The sequence below is a fragment of the Onychostruthus taczanowskii genome, unplaced genomic scaffold (assembly GCF_017590055.1).
Source record: "Onychostruthus taczanowskii isolate IOZ18803 unplaced genomic scaffold, ASM1759005v1 scaffold39, whole genome shotgun sequence".
Classification (NCBI taxonomy): domain Eukaryota; kingdom Metazoa; phylum Chordata; class Aves; order Passeriformes; family Passeridae; genus Onychostruthus; species Onychostruthus taczanowskii.
Window position 1 is genome coordinate 7,587,345 of NW_024501348.1, and position 22,667 is coordinate 7,610,011.

Consider the following 22,667-nt stretch of genomic DNA (forward strand, 5'->3'; position numbering starts at 1 on the left):
AGCGACCCGCGGGTCCTGCCCAGCCCTCCGGCCTCGCAGGGTGCTCATGGCTATTTGGCTGAATTGTGACTCTTCCTCCCCCCACAACACACAAGGCTAACCAAGTACTCTACAGCTATTGAAAACATCTAAAAGGCGACTAGGAGATGTTTCTTCTTTACTGGTGGTTCTAAAGCAGATGATGCAGAAGTGAAAAATGCAGTTTGTGGTAAGGTTTCATCACACATTAAGATGTTTTCATATTCCTTACAATATTCTTTTGAACCTCCTTTGGCATTGTTTTGTGATCTTGACTGCTTTTGTTGGGCAGTTTTCATAAACCTACCTTTCCATGTGCACATGTGCTGTGTATATTACAGTAACACAAATTATTTTGCATATTACATAAATTAGGACAGCAGGATCTAGAAGCAACTGGGATCCTGTACTGAATTGCTTCTGCTTGCGGGCTGAGTATTCCACTCCAGGAGAGAGCAGGAGCTGTAACAGCTGCTCCTGGAGAACAGAGTGGGTGAATGCTGCAGTAAACCTGGGTACTCTGAGAACACCTGTGTACAAGACACAAGTCTCAAATTTCAGCCCATCTTACTTCTGATTTGAAAAAGCCTCACAGATGTAAAGACAGTAAATGCTCCTCAGGTGAAGGTGAAGATCTTGATCGTTTGCAGGAGGAGGAAAGAGTCATGAATATGCACTGGTATGGTGTTTCAGGTGCCTATGGGAATGAGAGGTGATGTCAAATCCTTTTCTAATCTAGTGGTGGGACTGTGGCACATCATCAACCTGGTACAATGCTATAAGTGCATTCAACCTGAAAGAAAAACCTCTTAGTTCTGTCAGATGTGCAATTATCACTGAATCCAAACAGATTACTTTTGAGGCCATCAATCTGCTATGCCAGACATGTTTAACACACTGAATCAGATGACAAAGCAGCACAACAAATTTGCTTTACAGACAGCAGCTTTTTACTGCAAATTGGACAACCATACAAATTCCCAGTTCCTTTTACTCCCCCCCCCGCCCCATTTACAGACAAAAGAGATGCCTGTATAAATCTTAAAAACAAGTTTTTGCTGTCTTGTGTACTTTAGTCTTCTATTAGCTTTTATAAGTACCATGAAATTTAACACAGTTAAAGTGGCCTAAAATAAGCGTGCTCCAGCTGTAACCAAAATGCCTGAGTACAGATTGTACATTATACTGTGAACCAGAAGGAAACTTTTAAGTTCTACACATCTAGCAAAGCTCACAGCTACGTATTTTGTCTCTTTTTAAAATTTTTCTCTTCCTCTTTTCAGAGTAGGGAGCAGTGAAGTGTCTTTGACGAAACTTCCTGTTGGAATGCCTCACATCAATGCAGCTGCAGCTCTGCAGATTTCCATGCTGCTCTTTGCTCTTCCTGCCCAGTATTTAATATCTCAGTGGTATGGAACAGATTCTGCTGAGCACATCTAAATAACAGAAAGGTTGTAAGGCTCCCCTTGCCTACTGCATTTATTTGTAAGAGAGTTCTCTTTCTCATCCCCAATGACACTTTGTCCTGGGAAGCTGAAGGGTGGGTGGGTTGGCTATTCCTATACAGAACCAACATTTAAATCACACCTCAGGCATTTTTGTGGCTTAATATGACTGTATTTAGTTTCAAAATTCAAATAGCAATTGTTGATTTCTTCACATAAAAATCTTATTAATCTGCAAGAGTGCCTTAACCTCATTCTTTTTTGGGACATTCCAATATACGTTACTAAGGGTTATATCCCTTTCAAAAGATGAAAATTAAGTATTTGATTTTAAGTAACATTTGTTGTAATTTTCCATCACCTTTTGACATTTACTGTTATGAAATATTTTCTTGCATAGTATGACTCAGTACAGACTCTTAACCAACAAAATTCACTCACAGTAAATTACTTAAGGCAGTGACAATGATAAGAGCTAACTAATGAGTGCCATTCTGACTATGAATTAAGAAGCTGTGTATTGACAGAATCCCACACACATATCTCCAAATAAAAAGTGGAGACTATTACATCAGATCCAAATTTTTGATTGTGGTGTCCATTGCAGACATTGGCATCTTGAAAATGAACCATGCAAAGAGAGACTCAGTTGTACATGTGGCCTGTGCAGTGCGCTGCCTGTGTGGTTCACCTGTGGAATTCCAACACGTAAAGCAGGAAAAGCACAAGACTGGCCTGATGAAATGAGAACTAGGCTTGGCTTATGCATAAAAACCCAGAGTGAAATAATTTTCAGGCCTCACAGAATGAATCAACCACTTATTATTTAGATTTATGCAAAAACCTGTAGGCTTTTTTAATAGTCTTTTGATTATGTACACCATTTTTAAAATATCTCATGATCTCTATTCTCGAATAACAGTTGAAGCTGCAGAATCTGAATGTAATTTAACAATTCCTATGGTCCGAGTACAGGAAGAAAGCAATCTTGTAATGAAAAATGGTATTTTCCAAAATTTACATATGGGTTACTGGTACAAGTGATGATTGAAAGAATATTCATTTGCAGTGTTGATATTAATCTTGAGGAGAAATTGTTCATGGTCACTGACCCTTTCTTCTCTTTGCTACGGAAGTGAAACTTCAAAGTTTAAATATTAAAAATCTGTATAAGAATACTAGAGAAGGTTTTAAAAACAATATGATGACCACTTTTACTCCTAAAGGATAATTGCCTCTTGGAGCATCTCAACAAGCTCTTAATTGCGTCTGGATGCGTGGGCAGATTGTTTAAAGCTGTGGCTCTCGAAGACAAGGTAGGGTGTTACTGTCTGCACCCAGGATATGTCAGCCATGGTCTGTTCTGAGCAGCAAGGTGTGCTGTGGGGGAAGCAAGTGACAAAGAGGAAGTATCTCTCATCTGCTTCTCAGACTGATCTGGAACTTTCTACACAAACATCGCAACTGAACTCCATGTGAAACTAAACGTAACTCATGGCAATAATCCTATACATGTTATCCTCAAAATCTGACTCTGAAGGCAGAACAATTAGCCAAATTAATGGCCAAATTAAGCAACTACATGTTTGTAGGATGAGATGCTTTAGCATTGGATGGATATCTTATGCTCTATATTGTAGTTCGAGAAAATCTGAATTAGGAATCGCAGACAGAAAATCTGTGGGCTAAGAAGTAGTGAAATTTTGATTATTGGTCATGTAACAACGATTGGTCTAGAAAAAGTAAATTATATCCATTCCTACATACACAGCATTTTAATTTAAGAAGACTTCATGGACTTTTGGTTTGTTGAAGGGCTTATTTGTGAGATTTAATTCCTGTACAGTAGAAATACTCCAAAGGTTTTGCTTTGTATGGACTTTCAAAGGTCCTTTATTCTTGATCCATATACAATAATCAAGGGTGTCAAGTCCTCTGAACTGTAGAGCATCCTGACTTAGTTTCGCTCCCAGAAAAACCTAGGGCAATGGTCTATGAATGGAATCAGAAACTGTGCTCAGCTAAAATTGCTTCTCAACTTCATGGAAAGTTCCATGCATATCTAAAGATAAAGCCTGCAAAGATCAAATGATCCATTGATTATCTGTATATAGTTGGAGCTGTTTGTGTCTTCTGAATATTTATATTTAGAAAGAATTGGTTATCCTAAAAATAATGTCATTTGAAACCTTCTATATTAACAAAGCAGTTAGACATATTAAGATTTTGCCCATTCCCTTCTGTTAAGAGGTACTTGTCAGCCTTAAGTCTTTCCATACATGTGAGCTAAACCAAAACTTTTGAAAAAAACCATTGTTTGCCCAGGAACCTGCTCTCCCTTTCCTCCAGGCAGGGTGAAGGGAGTGAGACTGAAAGGCACCATCAAAGAGGAAGGAGACTAGGACAACCCATAGTTCTTTGGCACCAATGGTTTGCTGACTAGTATGGATGCAGAATGTTACCCAAACACCTCTGTTCATAGATTGCTGCTGTTACATTGACAGCAGAAGGAAATGTTCCATTTTCTCATTGTTTTTTTACGCTTTCTCCTTATCACTATAGCAATGAAAAATGTTAGTAATTTCCCCTTTCTAAACATTCTGTCCCCTACTGCCCACCTTTTAAATTCAGATGAAGTTCAGTGTAGTGCAGAAGGAAAAGCTACACCTGCTGCAGCCTTAGGCAGGGACTCATTGCCAGACACCTTGTCCATACCAGTATAAACCAATTCTTAAAGACTTTACAAAAGATACTGAAGAATCATGGTGTTGGAGTGCAGAACAGTGTTTGCTCACCTCTATAAAATTAGCTTCCTCTTTTTCCTGTTGGATCACATTCCTTTTTCTTGTGTATTCCTTAAAAGTGTTTTTAATGTAAAACTCATGCAGGCTTCAAATTGTAGAGAAGTTTGCATCTATGGCTTTGCAGTATCACGCTTAAGATAATTAACCTTCTGATTATTATTAAAACTCATCTTCTAAAGAACTTGTTTGCATGTTGAGTTATTAATTTTACATTTTAGGAATTGGTACTATGGAGAGAACAAAACCAAAAGTGGTGATAATGAAGCAAAACCCCATTCTTATCTTGCAGGTATTGAAACGTTTGCAATCCTTTTGTCTTTTACTCATGATGTTGTCTAAAGGTTTCTTAAGTGGATTTCTTTACTTAATTTGTAAATGGCAGATTGTTTTCCTTTTGTCTCTCTAAACATGATTGATAATATTCAGTAAACAAAACAGTAAACATAAAATCCAAGACCTCTTTCCTGTGTTGCGTAATAGTATCAGTATGATGCAACTATATGTATGTATTTTACTGAATACATCAGTGTATGTATTTTGTATGGTGGTACAGCTTTCACTTGATCAAATGAACTGATTTAGATAATTGCATAGAAGGAAAAATAAATAGTTGACCACTTTGTTCCTGGAAAAAAGCCCCTAATCAGACTGAATAGAAGAATTCTGTGACCTAAACCGGCAAAAAAGAATGTCACAATAAGTTACCACATGTAAGCACTGTAAAATACTGTATGTAAGGCTTAAGCAACTGTCAATGCACACACCTCTTAATGCTTTGTAAAACTCTGTTAAGATCCCTATGTAATATCAAATGCATACAAATAGAAAAGTGTCTTTATTAGTGGATGTTCCTTTGGAAAATATAATAATTAATATTCTGGCGGAAAAAAGCACCCATTCTTCTTTAATTCCCCTATTAATCTAATTATCAGTTCCCTTCAGGTAGAAGTCAGAATAATTTCTGTTAAAATGTTTAATATAAATTTATATCCCTGCCAAGTCTCTTTTTGTGTTAAATTAGAATCAACTCATGTTCACAGTCCAAAGCCTGAGTATATTAAGTTCCGTGTGGGCCAGGTAATAATTCACAGAAGATTTGGCTACTCAGGAGTCATTGTCGGATGGGATGTAAAAGCTAACACTCCAGAAGAACAACTACAACCTAGATATCCTCCAGTGAAACAGGTTTGACTATACTAAACTCTTGCTTTAATAATACATACACAGAATAACTCAGGTTAAAAGACCCTCAGAAACACTGCTGCAGACCAACTTCCTGCTATCCTAAGTGGGAAATGCTCCAGAGTTCTGTATCACCTGTGCAGCTGAGTGGTACCTTTGCTGCTTCTGCACTGTGGTCCCAGTATAGCTTGGCTTTTACACCACTGAGTGGCTAAGCTTCGCTGGTCACGACTGTAGTGGCCATATCTCAAATTACAACTTCTCACTTTTTATACACAGTGTTGTATTTGAAGTACCAGTGTCAACCTATGATGTCTGAATGAATTTCTCCTGCTGTGTCACTGATGTTGAGAAGCTGTTAAGTCCTTTATCTGGTTATCCGTAATTGTGGCATCTTCACTGCACCTAAGAAATGCAAATAATCTTCTGTGTTTAATCAATTTCAGGAAGAAAGCAATGTTGTTGAGGATCTGGTTATTTGGAGTGTAAATCTATTTAAAACCATATTTTTAGAATTCTTAAAGCCTTTGAATTTCTCTTGCTTAAGTCCTTGTATTTGAAAATCAGATACTAAATCTTTGTTGACAGTGCTAATCTGGCAATACAGTGCTGCATGCTCTGCATACCACCAACATGCTGCTAAGTGGCAGGACGACATTAATCATTAAGTCAGAGGACTGAAAATGAGGAAAACATGAAAATCTTCGCCTATAGCAGAAGATTAATGTTCAGCTGGGAACTGACATTCAGTCCCATTTTGTGCATTTGGTTCCTTCCCTGATGTAATTTTATCCAACTGTCCCTCATCTTTGGCTTCTAAAACACCTGCATCTTTGCTTTCTTGTCTCCTCTCAGTAGTGTTATCACCAGCTGAACCCCCAAGAATTACCCAGCAGACACTCATTCTTTTTATGTACCTTACATTGTTCTGCTGTCCCAGTGGCCTTGTGTTCATCTTTATTGTTTTAATTTCAAAAGTGATGACAAGGGGTGTAAGCGTCTTTTGTTGGTTTTGAGGTTTTAATTGCCTTTGCCTATCATGTCATAAGCACTTGGCAAAATGCCTTCTGACATTAGGCTTAGGCTGCAGCTTACTGAGCTTGGGCCTTGTAAATCCCTCAAAACATCAGCCAGGTTTTCAGCCCAACTTTTCCTTGCCTTCCTCTGACTTCCAGGTCTTTATGAAATCCCTGAGCAGAGGCCACTGCCTGTTCATTGACTGATACTGATTGCTTCATAAACTCCATCTGTATTCATCCATCACTTTTTTGTGTTTAAAGAGTGGGTTACTTTGGGCTGGAATGTTTATGTATAGCAGTGAATATCACGGCCCATATTCCCTGGCCCAGGATTTGTTTTCATAGGCACTTCTTTGTTGGAAGATTCATGTTTATATACACATAGCAGTTGCCTTAGCTCTTTCCAGAGACCATGATTGTTGGAGGTGGCACTATGTTCTGAACTTGTCTCTTCACCTCTTGGAGTTTAGTTGTCACTTGTAAAGGAAAAGGGGTGGTAGCAGATGGCCATTGGGCTTCTGCTAAGGAGGATATTTTAAGGATATTTTAAGTCTTGTTTCTTCCAAGGTCTGTGGGAAAAAAGGTTAATTAAACTCATGACTCTTACAAAATGTTTCAGATATGCCAAGAACTTCATGTGCTGCAGTTCTGATTCATTTATATTTAATTCTGACATTGGTAAAATCATAAAAATGAACTGAATGTATATATATATATATGCACATATATATGTACATACACACACACGCACACATATATATACACACATGTATCTCAGGTGGATTTAGTTTCTGTAAACCCACTGAAAGTTAACTGATTATAATATGTAATCTGTAGTCATCATCTCTCTTTGAGGCTATTTATTTTCTTTCTATTTTTACAGGATCTGAAAGATACTCCTCGCTATCGAATTTTAATTAACAAAGCAAATGGATTTGGCAAATCTACAGCTTATGTTTCTGAGGAAGAGATAACAGTTATTATGGGATTAGAGGTAATATTTATTTTTATTCAGTTGCAACTTGATTGTTATCCTCTATGTTTAAAAGTTGGCTGACCTTTGGCTTAATAGATACTAGCTAGGATGCAAAGATAGTGAAAACTAATAGAGAAAGCAGATAAACAAAATACTGCTGTACTTTCAAGCATGGGTTTTTGAAGCTGAAAAATGACCAAACTCAGGTAATACTCACTTTAAAGTATCCAACTGCTGAGGTTTGTAAGTGTTTTTGTAACTTGGTTTCCATTATATATAGGCTGTTACAGACAGACTTTTGTTTTGCGACTTCTGGAGATCTAGCAAAGTATGCTGGTTTCTCAATTCTACTCTGAAAAAAATCTCCATTTCAATCAGCTCCTGCTCAGCTGCTGCTCAGACTGAAGAATGTCTCCTTTCTTAAGTGCAAAACTCTTCGGGAGCCAAAAATTCTGTTTTGTGTATCAGGGTTGAAGTAGCTTTTGATTCCCGGCTTATGCAAGGCACACCTGATTTTTAGACTACTCTGAGACTCTGAGCCAGAAAACAGCCTTCAGGCATGCATGCATGCAAGGTGGCTTTTTGCAAGGGACCCCTATGCTGTTGTGGATGCCTTCTCTGTGGACAGTGGCAGGGTCTGTATTTAAAAAAACAGTAAGCAGATGAACCATTCACCTAACAGGAGACACCTGGTCTAGTCAAACAGAGCAGATTAAAATTGGCACATTCCTCTGCCTTTTGGGAAAACCTCCCAAAGGAATTGTGTAAGTCATATTTGCCTGAAGACTCTCCATGCTCTCTCTCAAAACTGTGCTGCTGCACATAAACCACAGTGTGACACAATCACCTCTTTCATTTAGGTGAAGTCTTAGTTCAGTCCATTCTGATGTAGCCACCAATTGTAATATAGAATACGCCCAAATGCCTGAATTTAGGAGCAGAAACTATGCTGTTCCAGATGAGTATCATAAATATTTAAAACTGGATTCTGCCCACACTGTCTAAAAAATGCACCTTCCACTATGCTAGTTAGCTGGCTATCTTTGGTTTCCTTAGTACTCCATCAGGAGAAACAGATACGTCATCTTAAATATTGACCTTGTGGAATTAACTTTTAACATATCGAATTGTTTTATTCACCCACGTGGCAGATTAATTCTGCATGCAGATTATTAGAGAAACTATTGGTAACAAACTCACAAAACCAGGTATTTCAAAGTTGTCTAGTGAGATTAATAACAGATGGTGAGTCATGCCTCAAGTTCAAAAGGTCTGTGGACTGCCCTCACTCAGCCTTATGTACAACCTAAAAGGCACAGTAATTTCTTGAAGAGTTCAGAAAATGCTTACACTTGTCATGACCCTTTCCCAGCTGACAGTTCTGAGCCACTCACTGTGGGCTTCTTCCAAGGCTTGGATTGTCCTTGGGGGGTTTGCATCTTCATGTTGGACCTAAGGCCATAACCTGGGTCTGTCTTCATCATTTCCCTCACCACTTCTTTACTGTTCCTGCTGCCTCATTGGATTAGATAACTGATCCAGCTAAAAGAAATACAAAATACCACTAACAGTAACACAAGTGGAAACTACTTCAGTAAGAAACAATGCTGATTTTAAACACTGATGCTGGTGTAAATCTAGCTTGTAACATATCATGAGATCTGTTCAACATTTGTAAAGTACTTGGAGAGAGCTGCTATTCTGACGACAGAAATTTGGTTATGGTACACAGAAAATGCCATTGAAAGTACCTCTTAAAAATTCATCAGGAGTTTTCAAACAATGTAGTAACTTCAATACTTCATTGAAGTATCATTTAATTGCCAATTCTGATGCTTCTTCAACTTGAAATATTTTTTTCTCAGGTGTATCACCCTGATATGGAAACCTACTTCAGTGGATATGATGGATCAAAATACATTATGCAGCCATGGTTGAAAAAACTCTACCCTCATGATTGAGTACTTCAGTGTCTGTACATCTAATGTACATCCAGACAACAGGTATCCTTTTTAAAACTGAGCAAACAGACACCAGGACAAAATGTATATTTTTTCCTATGATGAAATAAAACATTCCTAAGCAGGTTTTATGTTGGATACTCACTTTTGTCAGAAGTGAACACAATACATGTTTAGTTTGTCATGACTCAGCAATGGGGATTAATTTTCTTCCAGTTTTGGGAGGAAAGGTAAGTGCAGTTTCAGATATAGCACAGTTTCAGTCAGGTGGGCCAAATGTTTGGCATATCAAATATCTTGCTGTTTTACAGGAAAAAAAGCAGTTGTGAACTGTATTTTCAGAATTAAGTGTAACCTTAATTTTAGGGCATAGACTTACCACAAGAATGAAGTAAAAAAACCATCAAAAACCACAAGAAAGCATAAAAATTTTATTAAGATGTGTAGGATTTGAAGGTTTCTAGGGCAACTTGTTTCTCCTGTTTTCTTTTCCCTTTATCTCAAACACAGCAAACACTCTACAAGAAGCATAAGCAGTAGCATTCTGGATTCTTTCTTGCAGTCTGTGAATCAGCAGAGAGTGACAGGTGACTGTCTATGTGGCCTCCCCATTCTTTTGTTTCCTCTTCTTTTATCAATAAAGGCTTTCCCAATGCCTGGCCAAACAGTCGACAGACTTCCTGGGCTTTCCGGCGCGTGTTTCCAACGGCAGTGACGCACACTTGGCGGCTGAGAGGTGGAAGCAGCAGCACAATAACAAGCAGGTTCAACTGAGGTACCAATGTTCCTGCCAAGCCTTTTGTTTTTAACGTCGCAGGATTGGTAACTGCAGAGATGCTAAGGCACATCACCTTCCCCCAGCTTCTGAGCCACAGCTTCGGTACTGAGGGACAGTGTGTGGAGCAAATGCCAGCATCCTCACTAATTCCGATGAGATCAAGCATTTCTACCACCTGCATGCTGCAGGCATCCACGCTGAGTTCAACCCTTGCTCCAGGCATTTCAGTGGCTCAGCTGCAAGGTATATTAGCACCTGCTTAACGTCACTGGCCGTGTTTCCTGATCTCCTGTAGATGCCTCTGACATTCACTTTTGGCATCTCTGGAAGCTTTAACAGCAGCTAATTAAGCTTGCTGCTTGGACCAGGCAGTTCTTTTCTTACAAGAGGCAAAACCCCAACCAAGCCTAAACTTCCTTCTGTCCCTCCCACTTAGTGAGAGAAGCCTGGACTGTGAATAGTCAATACTGAAAACAGATTCTGAGCTTCAGGGCAGCATGTTTTGATGCTGAGAAGTGCCACACAAGGTTCTTTCCAGACCATGACAGCTAACAGTAATGGGAATTGGCAAAGGTACTTAAAATTATCAACACCTGGTAACACACTTGCACCCCGATGAATAAATACAAATGAAATCTACGCATGATGATGTAATCAAAGCCAAATTCTGTTGACCTAAGATTCACAGCAGATTATACTCCAGTGGAAATCAGTGGGAAAATAATTTTTATTACATTTTGCTTTTGTACAGGGACAAGAACAAATTCTATCTTCTAGACTGAACAGCATTAATTTATAAGTTATACTTAAATACTGAAATCTCTAACATAAATATTAATAGGTGTGAAGGAAACTACTTGCTCTCATTGCAAACAGCATAAATTATGCATTCATATTAACTGAGGCTGTAAGATTTTTGGCGTGTGAGAGGACTTACCGAAGTGCGTCTATGGCTTCTGGTGTATGGTAGAAATGAGGTGGATTGATGGTAACAGAGGTTCCTAGCTTTTCAATGAGTAGATTGCAAACACTCTGCATTTTTCCAAAATCACTGAATATGATACAGACCTGGGAGTGAGTGAACAGACATCACATGAGTAATATCTTCATTTTCCACTATTACTCAACACTTTTACTTAAATCAGTATAAGGCCAGACATCTACAAGGTAACTAAACATACTAGTGCTGTATACAACTCCAACATTTATGAACTTATAAGACTTCTATATAGCCCTAGAGACTAGCATTAGGTTTGCAACAGAAAGAAGTAAATAGTTTAAAACTGAGGATTAAGAAATCCCTTCCTCCGGAAATACAGAATTCTTGGTATGCAGACAATCTGAAGAATGAATGTGCTCCGGTGCACATGACTAGATGCATCCTGCTTTGTCCCTTCTTAGATTGCTAGATGTTAATTATGCAGAAGCTCATACAAAATGATGTGGAAAACATTGCTCACGAAGAAAAAATACATTTTAATTCCAAGCATTAGATTAAGGAAACCTCAGCTATGAGATTAAGCTAAGCCACACCCAGTTCAGCTTGCAGTGGACTCCAAATCCTGTGTTGTCTGAACAGACTCACTGCAGTGCTGGGAGAAGAGGGAACTGGCATTTCAGACTTAAAAACAATTAAACTTAAAAACAATTTAAACATATAACAGTCTCTAGCTTTGAGAAGCATTAAATGAAGATACACTAGAAATTCAGGTCCTTCCCAAATGCTATGAAACAGCAATCACTATCAGCCCTGGATCCAGAGCCCAATAGTTTTCCTGGTGGAAAGTCCAGCCAGGCAGCAACTTTCCTGGCAGAAGCCAGCTTTTCTCTGTGGCAAAGCACAACTGCCAGGACTGAAGCAGTAACACTGAGCTGATACAGCACTGAGGAATCAGAAATCCTGGATCCCTAATTTTTTTTTTTTTTTTTTTTTTAAACTAAAACCTTATCTTCACTTCCACTACAGCACTCTGACCATGAGTCAGGTTCACCTTCTTTCTTATCCCCAGCTCCATTCTTTTTGCATACTAATACAGCTTCCACAGGAGTGGAAGAAAAAACCTGCAGTCAAGAAAATTCTACTGCCACCACCTGGGGCATACAGTTGCCCCCATGGCTGCTGCAGTCTATGCATCACTTTACCCCAGTGAAGGGATATGACACTGCAGCAGCTTCCTGTGTGCATGCCAGAGATTTACCTTGTGCAGAATGAGGTAATTCAAGGAAGCTGAATCTCTCAGTGAATGAGGAGGGAGCTACTTCATATGCAGAGTAAGGTAAAAAGTAATTAAGGCTCCCATCTTGTTACCCTTGATAGCCTTTTGGTGTAGTACCTGAACCTTATCCTGGCTTGGATCCTTGCACTGGTTCAGTGGCTCTGAAAGGTGCAGTGTCAATTGAACAGAGACTGAAGATGAGGCTACACCTACAGTTTTTTCTTCAGTGGGAGTTCTTGCCATACATATAAAAAGCATACATCCCCCTGTGATGTTTTGCCAGGAAACTGTCATAGCTGTATTTTGTGGAAAGTCTCACTATGAGGACTGTCATAGTGTTTTCCAGATTGCCATCAGTATTTACAAGATTTATTCCTTCTAGGCGAGATGAAACAAAAAAAATGATGAAACAAAAGAACAATGGGTTTTAAGCAGGAGATAAATTGATCCGACTGGGGCACTTGTGGGCACTCAGGAACTTTACTGTTAAAAAACAAAGCACTTGATTAAGTACCCTCAGGATCAGCAAACAACTGAGCAATACCTGATTTTGCTGTTTCCCCCCCTAAAAAAAAATAAATCACAATTTTCACTTAAAGCTACATCTAATACATTCCACTTACAATTACAGAGAATACTTCAACATTAAAATGCAAATAAATGTTTTAACTTCATCAGTTATTAAGGTTAAAAAGTGTGAAAAAGTAACATGAAGCTATGCAAAACTATTAGAGACATTCCAAGGTTTGGATAAGGCTGCAAATGACAAGAAGTTATGGTTTATAAGGAGGCAAGTGTATTAAGAAATGCACAAAACCAACATAATCTTCCTCCCATGAGAACGTCATGCAATAAATGAACTATTATGATAAAGATATAAAGCTTTGTGATCTTATACACAACTTGATTCTTCTGCATATTTTCCTTTGTTATAGCATGAATTAAAATTATCTCCTTACAATTGAAAGAATATCTTGAATTCTTCATTACACTTTTAAATAGCTACACGCCTGGGAATTTTTCAGTCTTCTAAAAATTCTTTACAGGAGACAAATGGTAAAGAGTTTACAGAATGAAGTAAAATAGCACGTCCAAGACTTTACATATAACACAGATATAATGGCAAACTTTAACAGAGAAGTGAGAGGAAGCGAGTTTTAAATTCATTTCTATTGCTGAAGTAGGCAAACACGCTTGTCAATGGAACCTCACTGGTTTATGAAGCTGCACTAATAAAACAAGGATATACATAAAGGGAGAAGCAAGGAGAGACTGATCTCTGCATTAAGAGTGGCCACACTGCTACCTCAACGTGCAGGGCAGCCAAAACAGCAGCACTGTGGCTGGATTGTTCCACTTCCAGCCCCTGGGGTCCCAGGCAACCACAAAACTTTGCAACAGCAATTACAGCTGGTCCAAGCTGCTTACAAATCAAGACTAAATCTAAGCAAGTAGTTTTCCACATATAATCCTTGTTGTATAAAAACTAACAGCAGAAGATGGATAATTGGTTAAGTTACCACTTAAGACTGAAGTTGTGAGCCTAAGCTTGTCTGCAGCCTAAACAGTAATTAATACAATAATTAATAATAGGGTTTTATTAATTTTTAAGTACAGGTCATCTAAAAAACATGGTGATTTAAGCTCTCAAGGTAGTAGGTGTCTCCATGAGGAAGATGAAGTAATTCAGAACATGACACTGATGCACAACATTTAAGTATCTTAATACTCATTTTAGAATCCAAATTTTGTTCTCCAAATTCTCCATCATTTCTGTATTTATTGATGTTATTTAGATGAAAATATGCTTTAAAGCAAGCGAACTAAGGAGGCTGAACCTGTTTAAGAATACTCTAAACCACAGCTCTATAAACCAGCTATCATTTTATTGCAGGCTTCCAGGTTTATATCGTAAGGATCTCTAAACTTGCTGGGTAGTGATTAAAGTTTTATGGTCTAAAAAATACATTAGCTGAACACACAATTTCCCTCAGTGAATGTTTCAAGCACAGCATTTATTTCCTACTATGGCATGAATGTGCAAATACATACTTCCCTTAGCAGATACTGAAGTAAATGGGATTATTCCCACAATATCTACATTTCACAGAGCATTTTTTAACTACAAAATTCTGAGACAATTACCCAGAGAACCCTTACTTTACTTAGAGCAAGCTGATGGCAGAGTTGTACAGAACAGACCAAAATGCAGGTGCTCTGCAACTGTGACCTAAGCAGATCTTGCATTTGCTCCCAGTTCAAGGAGCTAAAATAATGAAAAAAAAACCCAAAAAACCAAAAAAAACCCACAAAACAAAAGAAAAAACCCAAAGAAAGCTGAGCTGGGCAAAAAAAAGGTTATTAACTGGGGCAGCTTCCTGAACTCACCAACTCCTTGCAAGAAGCAGAGGGCAGGAAGGGCTATATGTGAAGGAAAGTTCAGGATTGTTGGTTTGCTCATACTGCCCCAGAACCAAATATGCCAGTCTGTAGCATCAGGTAACATTTTAAAAAGCACACATTCATCTGAGAAGAAAACAAGTTCTGCACACAACACAAGACTGCAGGTGAACTGCTATAAACTGCAGTCCTTAAATAGTTTTTTTGGACTATGCTGCCATTATGTTCCTTGGTCTGAGAAAATATAGTCTGCACATTTTTATATGTTCATTTTATTCTATAATTTTATAATTTTTTTATTCTATAATTTTTTATTCTATAATTTTATTTTTGGTTAGGTTGAATACATACCTCTGCTTCCATTTGGTAAGTATTTTCTACTCTACTAAAATCTTCTGTTACAGTCATATTTTCGTCCTAAAACAAAGTAGAGGAATATAACCTTAAAAGACAGAAATTAAATGTCTGCTGTATGTACATGGTGTCCTATGAAACCTGAACTGTTTTGGCATATTACTTATGACTTTGCAACCGAAATTTTGAATTTTCCATGCAAATATCTTCAGTTAAAAACTAGCTGGATGTTCAAGATTTCTTGAATTATTCCAAGTCAATTATACAGTAGCTCTATAATGTGATTTTGCTGCTATTCCTTTGAAGAGAACAATTAGGTCATAAAAGTGGCTGCTAGGTAGAAGCTGTGTGTATTAGTGTGTAACTGTAAATTCACCTGGTACAAGAAATCTAGAAGCTTCAATTGCTTTTAGAAAATTAGTATGTGAGAAGTGTTTTTTAGGCCCATATTTTAAGATATTTTAGCAGCAGCAGCTTGTAGCAAGGTCGTAAGAACAAAGATTGAACAGCTATTATTCTGGCATAATGGTAACCCTTGAAAAAGGCTGTTCCACCAGTGATGCCTTGGCATCAACAGCAGCCACATTGGTCAACATAATGGCTGCACAGAGCACTGGCAAATCCTGCAGGACACATAAATAAGATACTGAACTCAGGAAGATACAGAATAATTGCAGTTACATGTGAATACTTGACCAGCTTGCTACTGGTCTAACAGTCACATATCTTTCACCCACTTTGCTCTGCAGTAAACACTTTGAACAAACAATTTATTATGAAATTACTCTAACATAGCAAAAAAAGCACAGCCTACAGTTTACCTGCAGCTTTGTGTGTAACACCCATGAACTGTAGTAAAGCAGATCCCAGCCTTCCAATTACTAAAGAAGTTTTATTTACTAGATTTATTTGCATAGGAAATATTTGCCTTCAATGTTGACATTCAAAAGATGCTTTGTGTCAGAGTATTTCCTACAGATACTCAAGTCTTCAAGTCTATCATGTAGCATGCATAAGTTTATGCAAATGGTATTAACTATGAGAAGCATTCTCCTTTTAAAGTATTAGATGGTTTTATTACCATTGAATAAAAGTCTACAAAAAACTGAAATTTCAAAATTTGTACCATGATTGATTTGTAGTGCTCAAATTTAGGCACAACAGTCCTATTTTTAGATATTTTCAGAAAGTCTCTTCTAGTAAGGGCAAGGATTAGCAAGGGCCAGTAGTCCATAAAAGCTGTATTTTTTCTTTTATGTGGCTGGCTGGGATTTGCTAAAGAGTGATCAAGACAGTCTAGCACCAACAGTTCATTTAATTTACAGGATGGGGTAAATCTTACTATTTACAGTAGAATTCAATTACAATTGCCAAGAAAGATTTTTCCCCAGAGGTTTCACGTATCTTCTAGAAATTACCACAGAAAACACAAACTACTAGAACTCGTATCTTACAGAAATAGCTGTGCTGTAACATAGTTGTAAACATAGAAAAAATGCATTTGCTTTCCCCTGTCTCCTCTCCTCAATCCTTTTTTAAAAACAGGTTCTCTTTCCTGCTGAGCAGATCCAAGCCTTGGAATGTGGCTGTGCCCTCCCACGGTTCCTGTGTACTTAAGGACACTGCCATCCCGTGGCACCAAGTGCTATGGCACGATCAATACTATGGAGTGAAAGATAATTTTGCACCATGTGTTACAAAATTTCCTTCACATCTAATTTTAATCCCACCAAATTTGACAGTAGCTGTATGTGCTACTGAAGATAAATAGAAGAAATAATTGCTGAAGTCATAACAAGGTGGCCTTCTGTGATACATTTTCTGTTAGATACTTCGCTTCTGTTTCTGACTGTGTTCACACAAAGATATGGAAAAGACAGGTAGGAGACAACAGAATTTTAAACTGAAATCAAGACTGAGACTACTTCAAAAGCAAAAATTTTTCTTCCCTACTGTTTCTGTCTACTATTCATATTTTGGCTGAGGAAATACCCATTTGATTGCAATAGGCACAGAATAAATACTTTTCACTGTGACTTTGGGAAAGCTGCACTTCAGGTGTTCTGGACATATGGACTAACTTCCTCCACTTTCTAAATCTGTGGGCCAAGAATCACAGAAAATAATTAAACCAATATAACAATACTGGTATCTCAATCACCTTAGAAGCCATTGAACAACTCTTAACAGAATCACACTTGTGAATTCTGCTTATAAAGCTTATTTTTTATGTGGCATCACATCACTGCTTCAGGCACTCTAAAATAAACAAAAATGAAAAAGATATCCCATTGAGCATGTCAAGTCTAGAAATTGCTTTGCTTTATATTTTCACTGTTTTCAACTGAACACAACCTTTTATAGCCCTTCCTCCTATCTGCTATTTCTAAACAATGTCCTAGTCACAGGACCATTGTGCCCACCCTCATGACACTGGCTGGTTATAGGAATTACTGCTCTTTTCCCCAGAAGAGAACAGGGACAAAAATAAATTTTAGTAAAAGCACACTTCAAGGACACAAGTATGCAACAACACACTAAAAGAACAGCCCATCTGCACATACAATTATGTTCTGCTCCTAGCTAATGACTTAACAAAACTATGAGACCTTTTCATGATACACAAGCCAAGCCTGAGCAAGGGAAAGTGTTTATAAGTTTGGAATGTATGCTAATGCCTGTTGGGAACTGATACGTGGAACTGTAAATAAAAAATATCTGGAGACACTTGAAAATCTCTCTTAAAGTCTACTTGTACATTTGAACAGATATATCCAGTATAACTTCACATTATCAAAAATAAAGACATCTGAACAATCAAAAGAGTTAGCTTCTTCCATCTGATCAGGGCATTTTTCTTCTTGGCACTATGGAAATGGTTAATGAGAGCCTTGATGTATGCTCCTGTCTCCTGACAGTCATCCACAGTGTCTCCAGATAGTTAAGGATGGTGAGCACCTTCTGGGATTGGGTAGCTGAGCTCCAGCCTCTCATCCCCACACTCTGTCTGGTCTATTTGGCATGAGATGACAGAATGATAACCAAAAAAAAAACAATGGTGAAAAAGTTTCTGCTGCTTGAAGAAGAAATAACAGAAGTATATGTAACAGTTATTACAAGAAAGACAAAAAGCAGATTTGTACTCAGCAAATGCAGGGTACTCTGGAGATATTTCTTTAAATATGTGATAATATAAAAAAGGTGATGCCTTACACAGGTTTTTACCTTCAGTCAGGGATAAATTGACATTGGAAGATTTTGCAACTAAGTGAGCAAACTTTAAAACCTTTTTTAACTGATTGTATGCATGTGCATCCATAACTGTGACTCCTGAATAGGTTTGAAATATGACGAATATTGCACATAAATCCAAGGGAGGTATCCCAGTTCAGACAATCTCTAACCCAGAGCCTACCAGATATATTTTGCTAGATGGTTTGCTTTGTTCCATAACACTGTGACAGGTACAACAAATATTATCACAGTTATTTTAAACAAGGTGCCAATGCCAACAGTTAGATATAGCCATTAAAGAAAACAAGTGTCATCTCCACACCACTCCCCAAATAAATCATAGCTGGCAAATATAAAATCTAGAGAAAGAGAAGAAAATGTTACTTTTGAGCAGCTGGGCTGATTAAGGGAGATTGCTTTGAAGGCTGCAGGGAAAGTAAAATCAATGGGGAAACCACATTCTGTGCTCTGAAGTGCTGCATATACTCACAGCACTCTATAAATAAATGCCACTATGTGCATCTATTTCTGATTAAAATCCTGTGTAAATGTATATGGAAATCAGGTGCTGCCCCCAGGCCTCCTGAGAAGCTGCTAATGCAAGCTCCTGCTGCTGCAAAGGTTATGCACTTCTGATCTCACAGACTTCCTACTACAGCAACAATAAGGGTTAAGAAAATTGTTCTGTGGATTAATTAAAAATAAATATATAGCATAGTTAGATGATTTCTAAAGAGGGCTTAGATAAGCTTGCAACAACTAGAACCATATGGAGACTGTGAAGAGAGATTAATTTTACAGTTGTCTAGAATGGTATTAGCTGCAAGTGAAGTTAGCAAACGCAGTTAAGAACAAATTGCCAGCAGTGAGAGTTGTTAGTGGAAAAGCTGCAAGGCAAATAAAAGCTCCAGCAGTAGAGTGATTTAAAACTGGATGAAACAAAGCACTAAAAATTATACCGTGGGGAACTACTCTGAAAAAAAACCTAACTTCATGTTGTTTTTCTCAGAGTTCCCTAGAGCTAACACTTTGCTAACACTGAGAAACACACAACTCAAGCAGCATTTCACAGTCTCTCAACTAAGTGGAAAGAACATTTCCATTTTCCAACACATAGCATCTTTAAAAGAGAAAAAATTACTGTGAAATTATTGTAACTATAATAAGACACCGAATACTCTCACATTGTAAAAACAACCCACTCTCCACCCTGCTTGCCTGCTCACATTACTTTTCTGAAGCTGACTGTTATAAACCCAAATAAAATCACTTGTTTGTCCAAGTTGTACTTCAGTTTGCAATCTTTTTTTCTAGCCTGGAGTGGTGCTCTAAAGCACACTCACCTATTTAACACCATGCCTACTCTCCTGTGCCAGCCACTACATGTTGGATGCTCCTTGCTGTCCCAATTCAATCAGTATCAAGTCAAAACTGCAAGTCAGTTATTCAGATTCACTGTAGGGTAAATATCTGCAACTATCTTTTCTAGTATAGCCACGCTCTGAAGAACTATTTAATTACAGTCAGGACAAAAATGCCCCATAATCTGATAGCTCACCATGGTGGTGGGTACAGAGGTTAACATTTTCTCCACTAATAAGAATGAATGCATGCTGAATTGCCTTGTCTTCTCCCATTCCTCTTAAAATCCACCACTCTAAACTTCTGTTAACTCACTGAATAGACATTTAACTCACTGAAGGCATTTAACCTGTAATCCCTTACAAAACTGCACCAGTTTTGGCTGAACGAGTCATCCCGATGGCAAGGGAACCCAGGACAAATGCTGCCTGTGACAGACATGCACCCAGCCATGATCAATACCTAGCCTAAAGCAGCCTCCATGTCCCCTTGTCATCTAGTCCCAGAGCTGCAACATGAGCTTTTCCACTGGCTAAGTGGTCTTCTTTACTGCCTTCTTTATTCCTGAACAATTTGTATAGATATTACAGCAACAGCATAACAGTTCAAAAAAACCCCATGGAATTCTATTTTGTTTGGGAAATGAAAATCTGGTGCCAGTACTTGCCTTCAAACGCATGCAGCATCTGAAACGTGGGCACGCGGCTTCACTGTGGGCACATCACTGTTTAGGCCGAGTAACTTACTCTCTTACTCTGCACTTACTAACTCTGGCTTGCACTGTCACATCACGCAGTGTCAGGAAACACTTCTGCAATTCTTTTTTACTCCATTGCATAATCTGGTGTTCATAGCACACTCTATCATCTCCCTTTTCCCCCAGCATAACTGTGAATACACTCAAAAGGCACAAACCTCCTAGAGAACTTCAGGAAGAAGTAACTTTTGAAAACAACTGCTTGTTCCATAAAAGACCAGTTTTTTTCTGTTTTTAAGAGCCCTATGCGTGGAACACTGTCCAAAACTCTTTTGCAAAATCCAAAAACATCATCAGCACAACTGTTAGGACAAATATCACCCTTATGGAGCATTCACTGTTTGGACAGAGCTTTAATGGCAAGTCTATGCTTTTTTCATTGCTGCAAATTTAGTTCGAGAGGCTAAAATACTCATTGTGGTAAAGGAACTTTCTGGGTCCACAAAGGGGTTCTGTCATTCAGCTCTTTTGATCATATCCCATGTTTTCCAAAACCTCTCTACTTAAGTAGAACAAGAAAGAGAGAGAGAGGAAAGAGCTCTGTATGTATTTGCTGCTAAGCTCTGGTAACCACAGTTACTCTGGCACACACAGGTACAGGTTATGCTGCCGTGTACAACTTTATCTGTTTCACCCGCATGCACGGGTGAATGCTGTACTACACGAACAAACCACAGAATGAGGCTGGAAAAGACCTCTGATATCAGAGTGTACCCTTAGACCGAACACCACCATGCCAACTAGACCATGGCACGTCCAGCCTTTCCTTAAACGCCTCCAGGGGCGGCGATTCCACCACCGTGGGCGTCCAAGCAGGACGGCTTCCACATGCTTACCAAGCAACCTGTTGGAAAGCCCGGGTAGCGACATTCCACCTTTTCCGCTGGGGCTGGCATGCCTGCAGCCTTGCAAAGACAGGCAGGCTTTCCCAGCGGTTCCCGAGGCACCGAGAGCTCCAAACCCGTCACTCCCCTGCTTCCCGCCGGCACCAGGGCCCTCCGCGGGCGCCTCTCCTTAGGGCCGCTCCGGCGGGACGGCACCGCACCCCGCCGGCTGCCGAGCGAGACCGGGAACTGCCCCGGGAACCGGGAACTGCCCCGCCTGCTGCCCCCCCCGCCTTCCCCCTGGGGACGCCCCGGCGCCTCAGCGGGCCCCGTGCGGCGGAGCTCACCGGGACGCCGTGCAGGCGGGCGCTGTGGGCGATGTACTGCAGCCGGCGGGACACACTGCTCCGCGCCGCCACGGCCGCCTCCTTGCGGCTGACGAGCCGCAGCGACACCCGCGCCCGGTCCGGGCGGGCGCTCAGCTCCGCGCTGCCGCTCACATGCACCTCCCGCCCGGGCAGCGCCGCAGGCTCGACGCGTCCCTCCGGGGCCGGGGACGGGGCCAGGTCGAGCTCGGCGAAGACGCGTGAGGGGGGCGGTGCGGGCGGCGCCATGGCCGTGGCTATGGCGGCCCCTCACGGCACCATGGCAACCCTGGGGCGCCACGTCACAGCGCCGCCCGCTCCCGACCGCCGCCGCGCGGGCCCGGAGTGCCGCCGCTCCCGTCGGGGCCGGCGTTGTCACGGCGTCGTTCAGGGCGGAAAAGACCTCTGGGATCGTCGAGTGCAACCTGTGACGGACACCACCATGCCAATTAAACCATGGCGCAGAGTGGCACGTCCAGTCTTTCCTAAAACACCTCCCGGGACGGTGACTCCCCCACCTCCCTGAACATTCCCTTCTGGTTTATAATCATCCTTTCTGTGAAGAAATTCTTCCTAATGTCCAGCCTAAACCTCATTGGTACAGTTTAAGACTATATCTTCCTGTCCTGTCGCTGGTTGCCTGGGAAGTCCCTCCGCCGCTGGCCGAGGGGCCGTGGCGGTGTCCGAGGGTGGTACCCAGCCATGAAAGTGACTAAGCACATGACAAGAGGACAAGGTTCATGGCCTGGCCCAAAGAGAGTCAGCCGCAGCAGGTTGCCTAGGTCCATGTCCCGTTGAATTTTTAATATTTCAAAAGATGGAGACTCTAGAACCTCTCTGAGCAACCCAAGTCAGCGTTTGACCATATTCGGAGTAAAAATGTAGGGGTTTTATGTTCACCTGGAGTGTCATGTGTTTTAATGCCTGTTCAGTGTGTCCTTTCACAGGGCAACACTGAAGGCAGCCTGGCTT

General features: G+C 39.9%; 1 protein-coding gene and 1 long non-coding RNA gene across 2 annotated transcripts; one reads left to right on the forward strand and one right to left on the reverse strand.

The window, feature by feature from the left end:
* The first annotated feature begins 4,504 nt into the window (after nucleotides 1-4,504).
* On the forward strand, nucleotides 4,505-9,481 carry LOC121340014. The gene is made up of 4 exons (XR_005953246.1): nucleotides 4,505-4,556; nucleotides 5,289-5,452; nucleotides 7,352-7,462; nucleotides 9,310-9,481. It is a non-coding gene; the product is annotated as an uncharacterized LOC121340014 (long non-coding RNA).
* A 338-nt stretch (nucleotides 9,482-9,819) lies between these two features.
* On the reverse strand, nucleotides 9,820-21,944 carry IRAK1BP1 (interleukin 1 receptor associated kinase 1 binding protein 1). Its single transcript, XM_041412371.1, has 4 exons — nucleotides 21,678-21,944; nucleotides 15,151-15,216; nucleotides 11,121-11,251; nucleotides 9,820-10,134 (listed from the first exon to the last, which is right to left on the reverse strand). The coding sequence occupies exons 1-4, from the start codon at nucleotides 21,942-21,944 to the stop codon at nucleotides 9,924-9,926; spliced, it is 675 nt and encodes a 224-aa protein (XP_041268305.1). The 3' UTR covers nucleotides 9,820-9,923.
* Nucleotides 21,945-22,667: the final 723 nt, after the last annotated feature.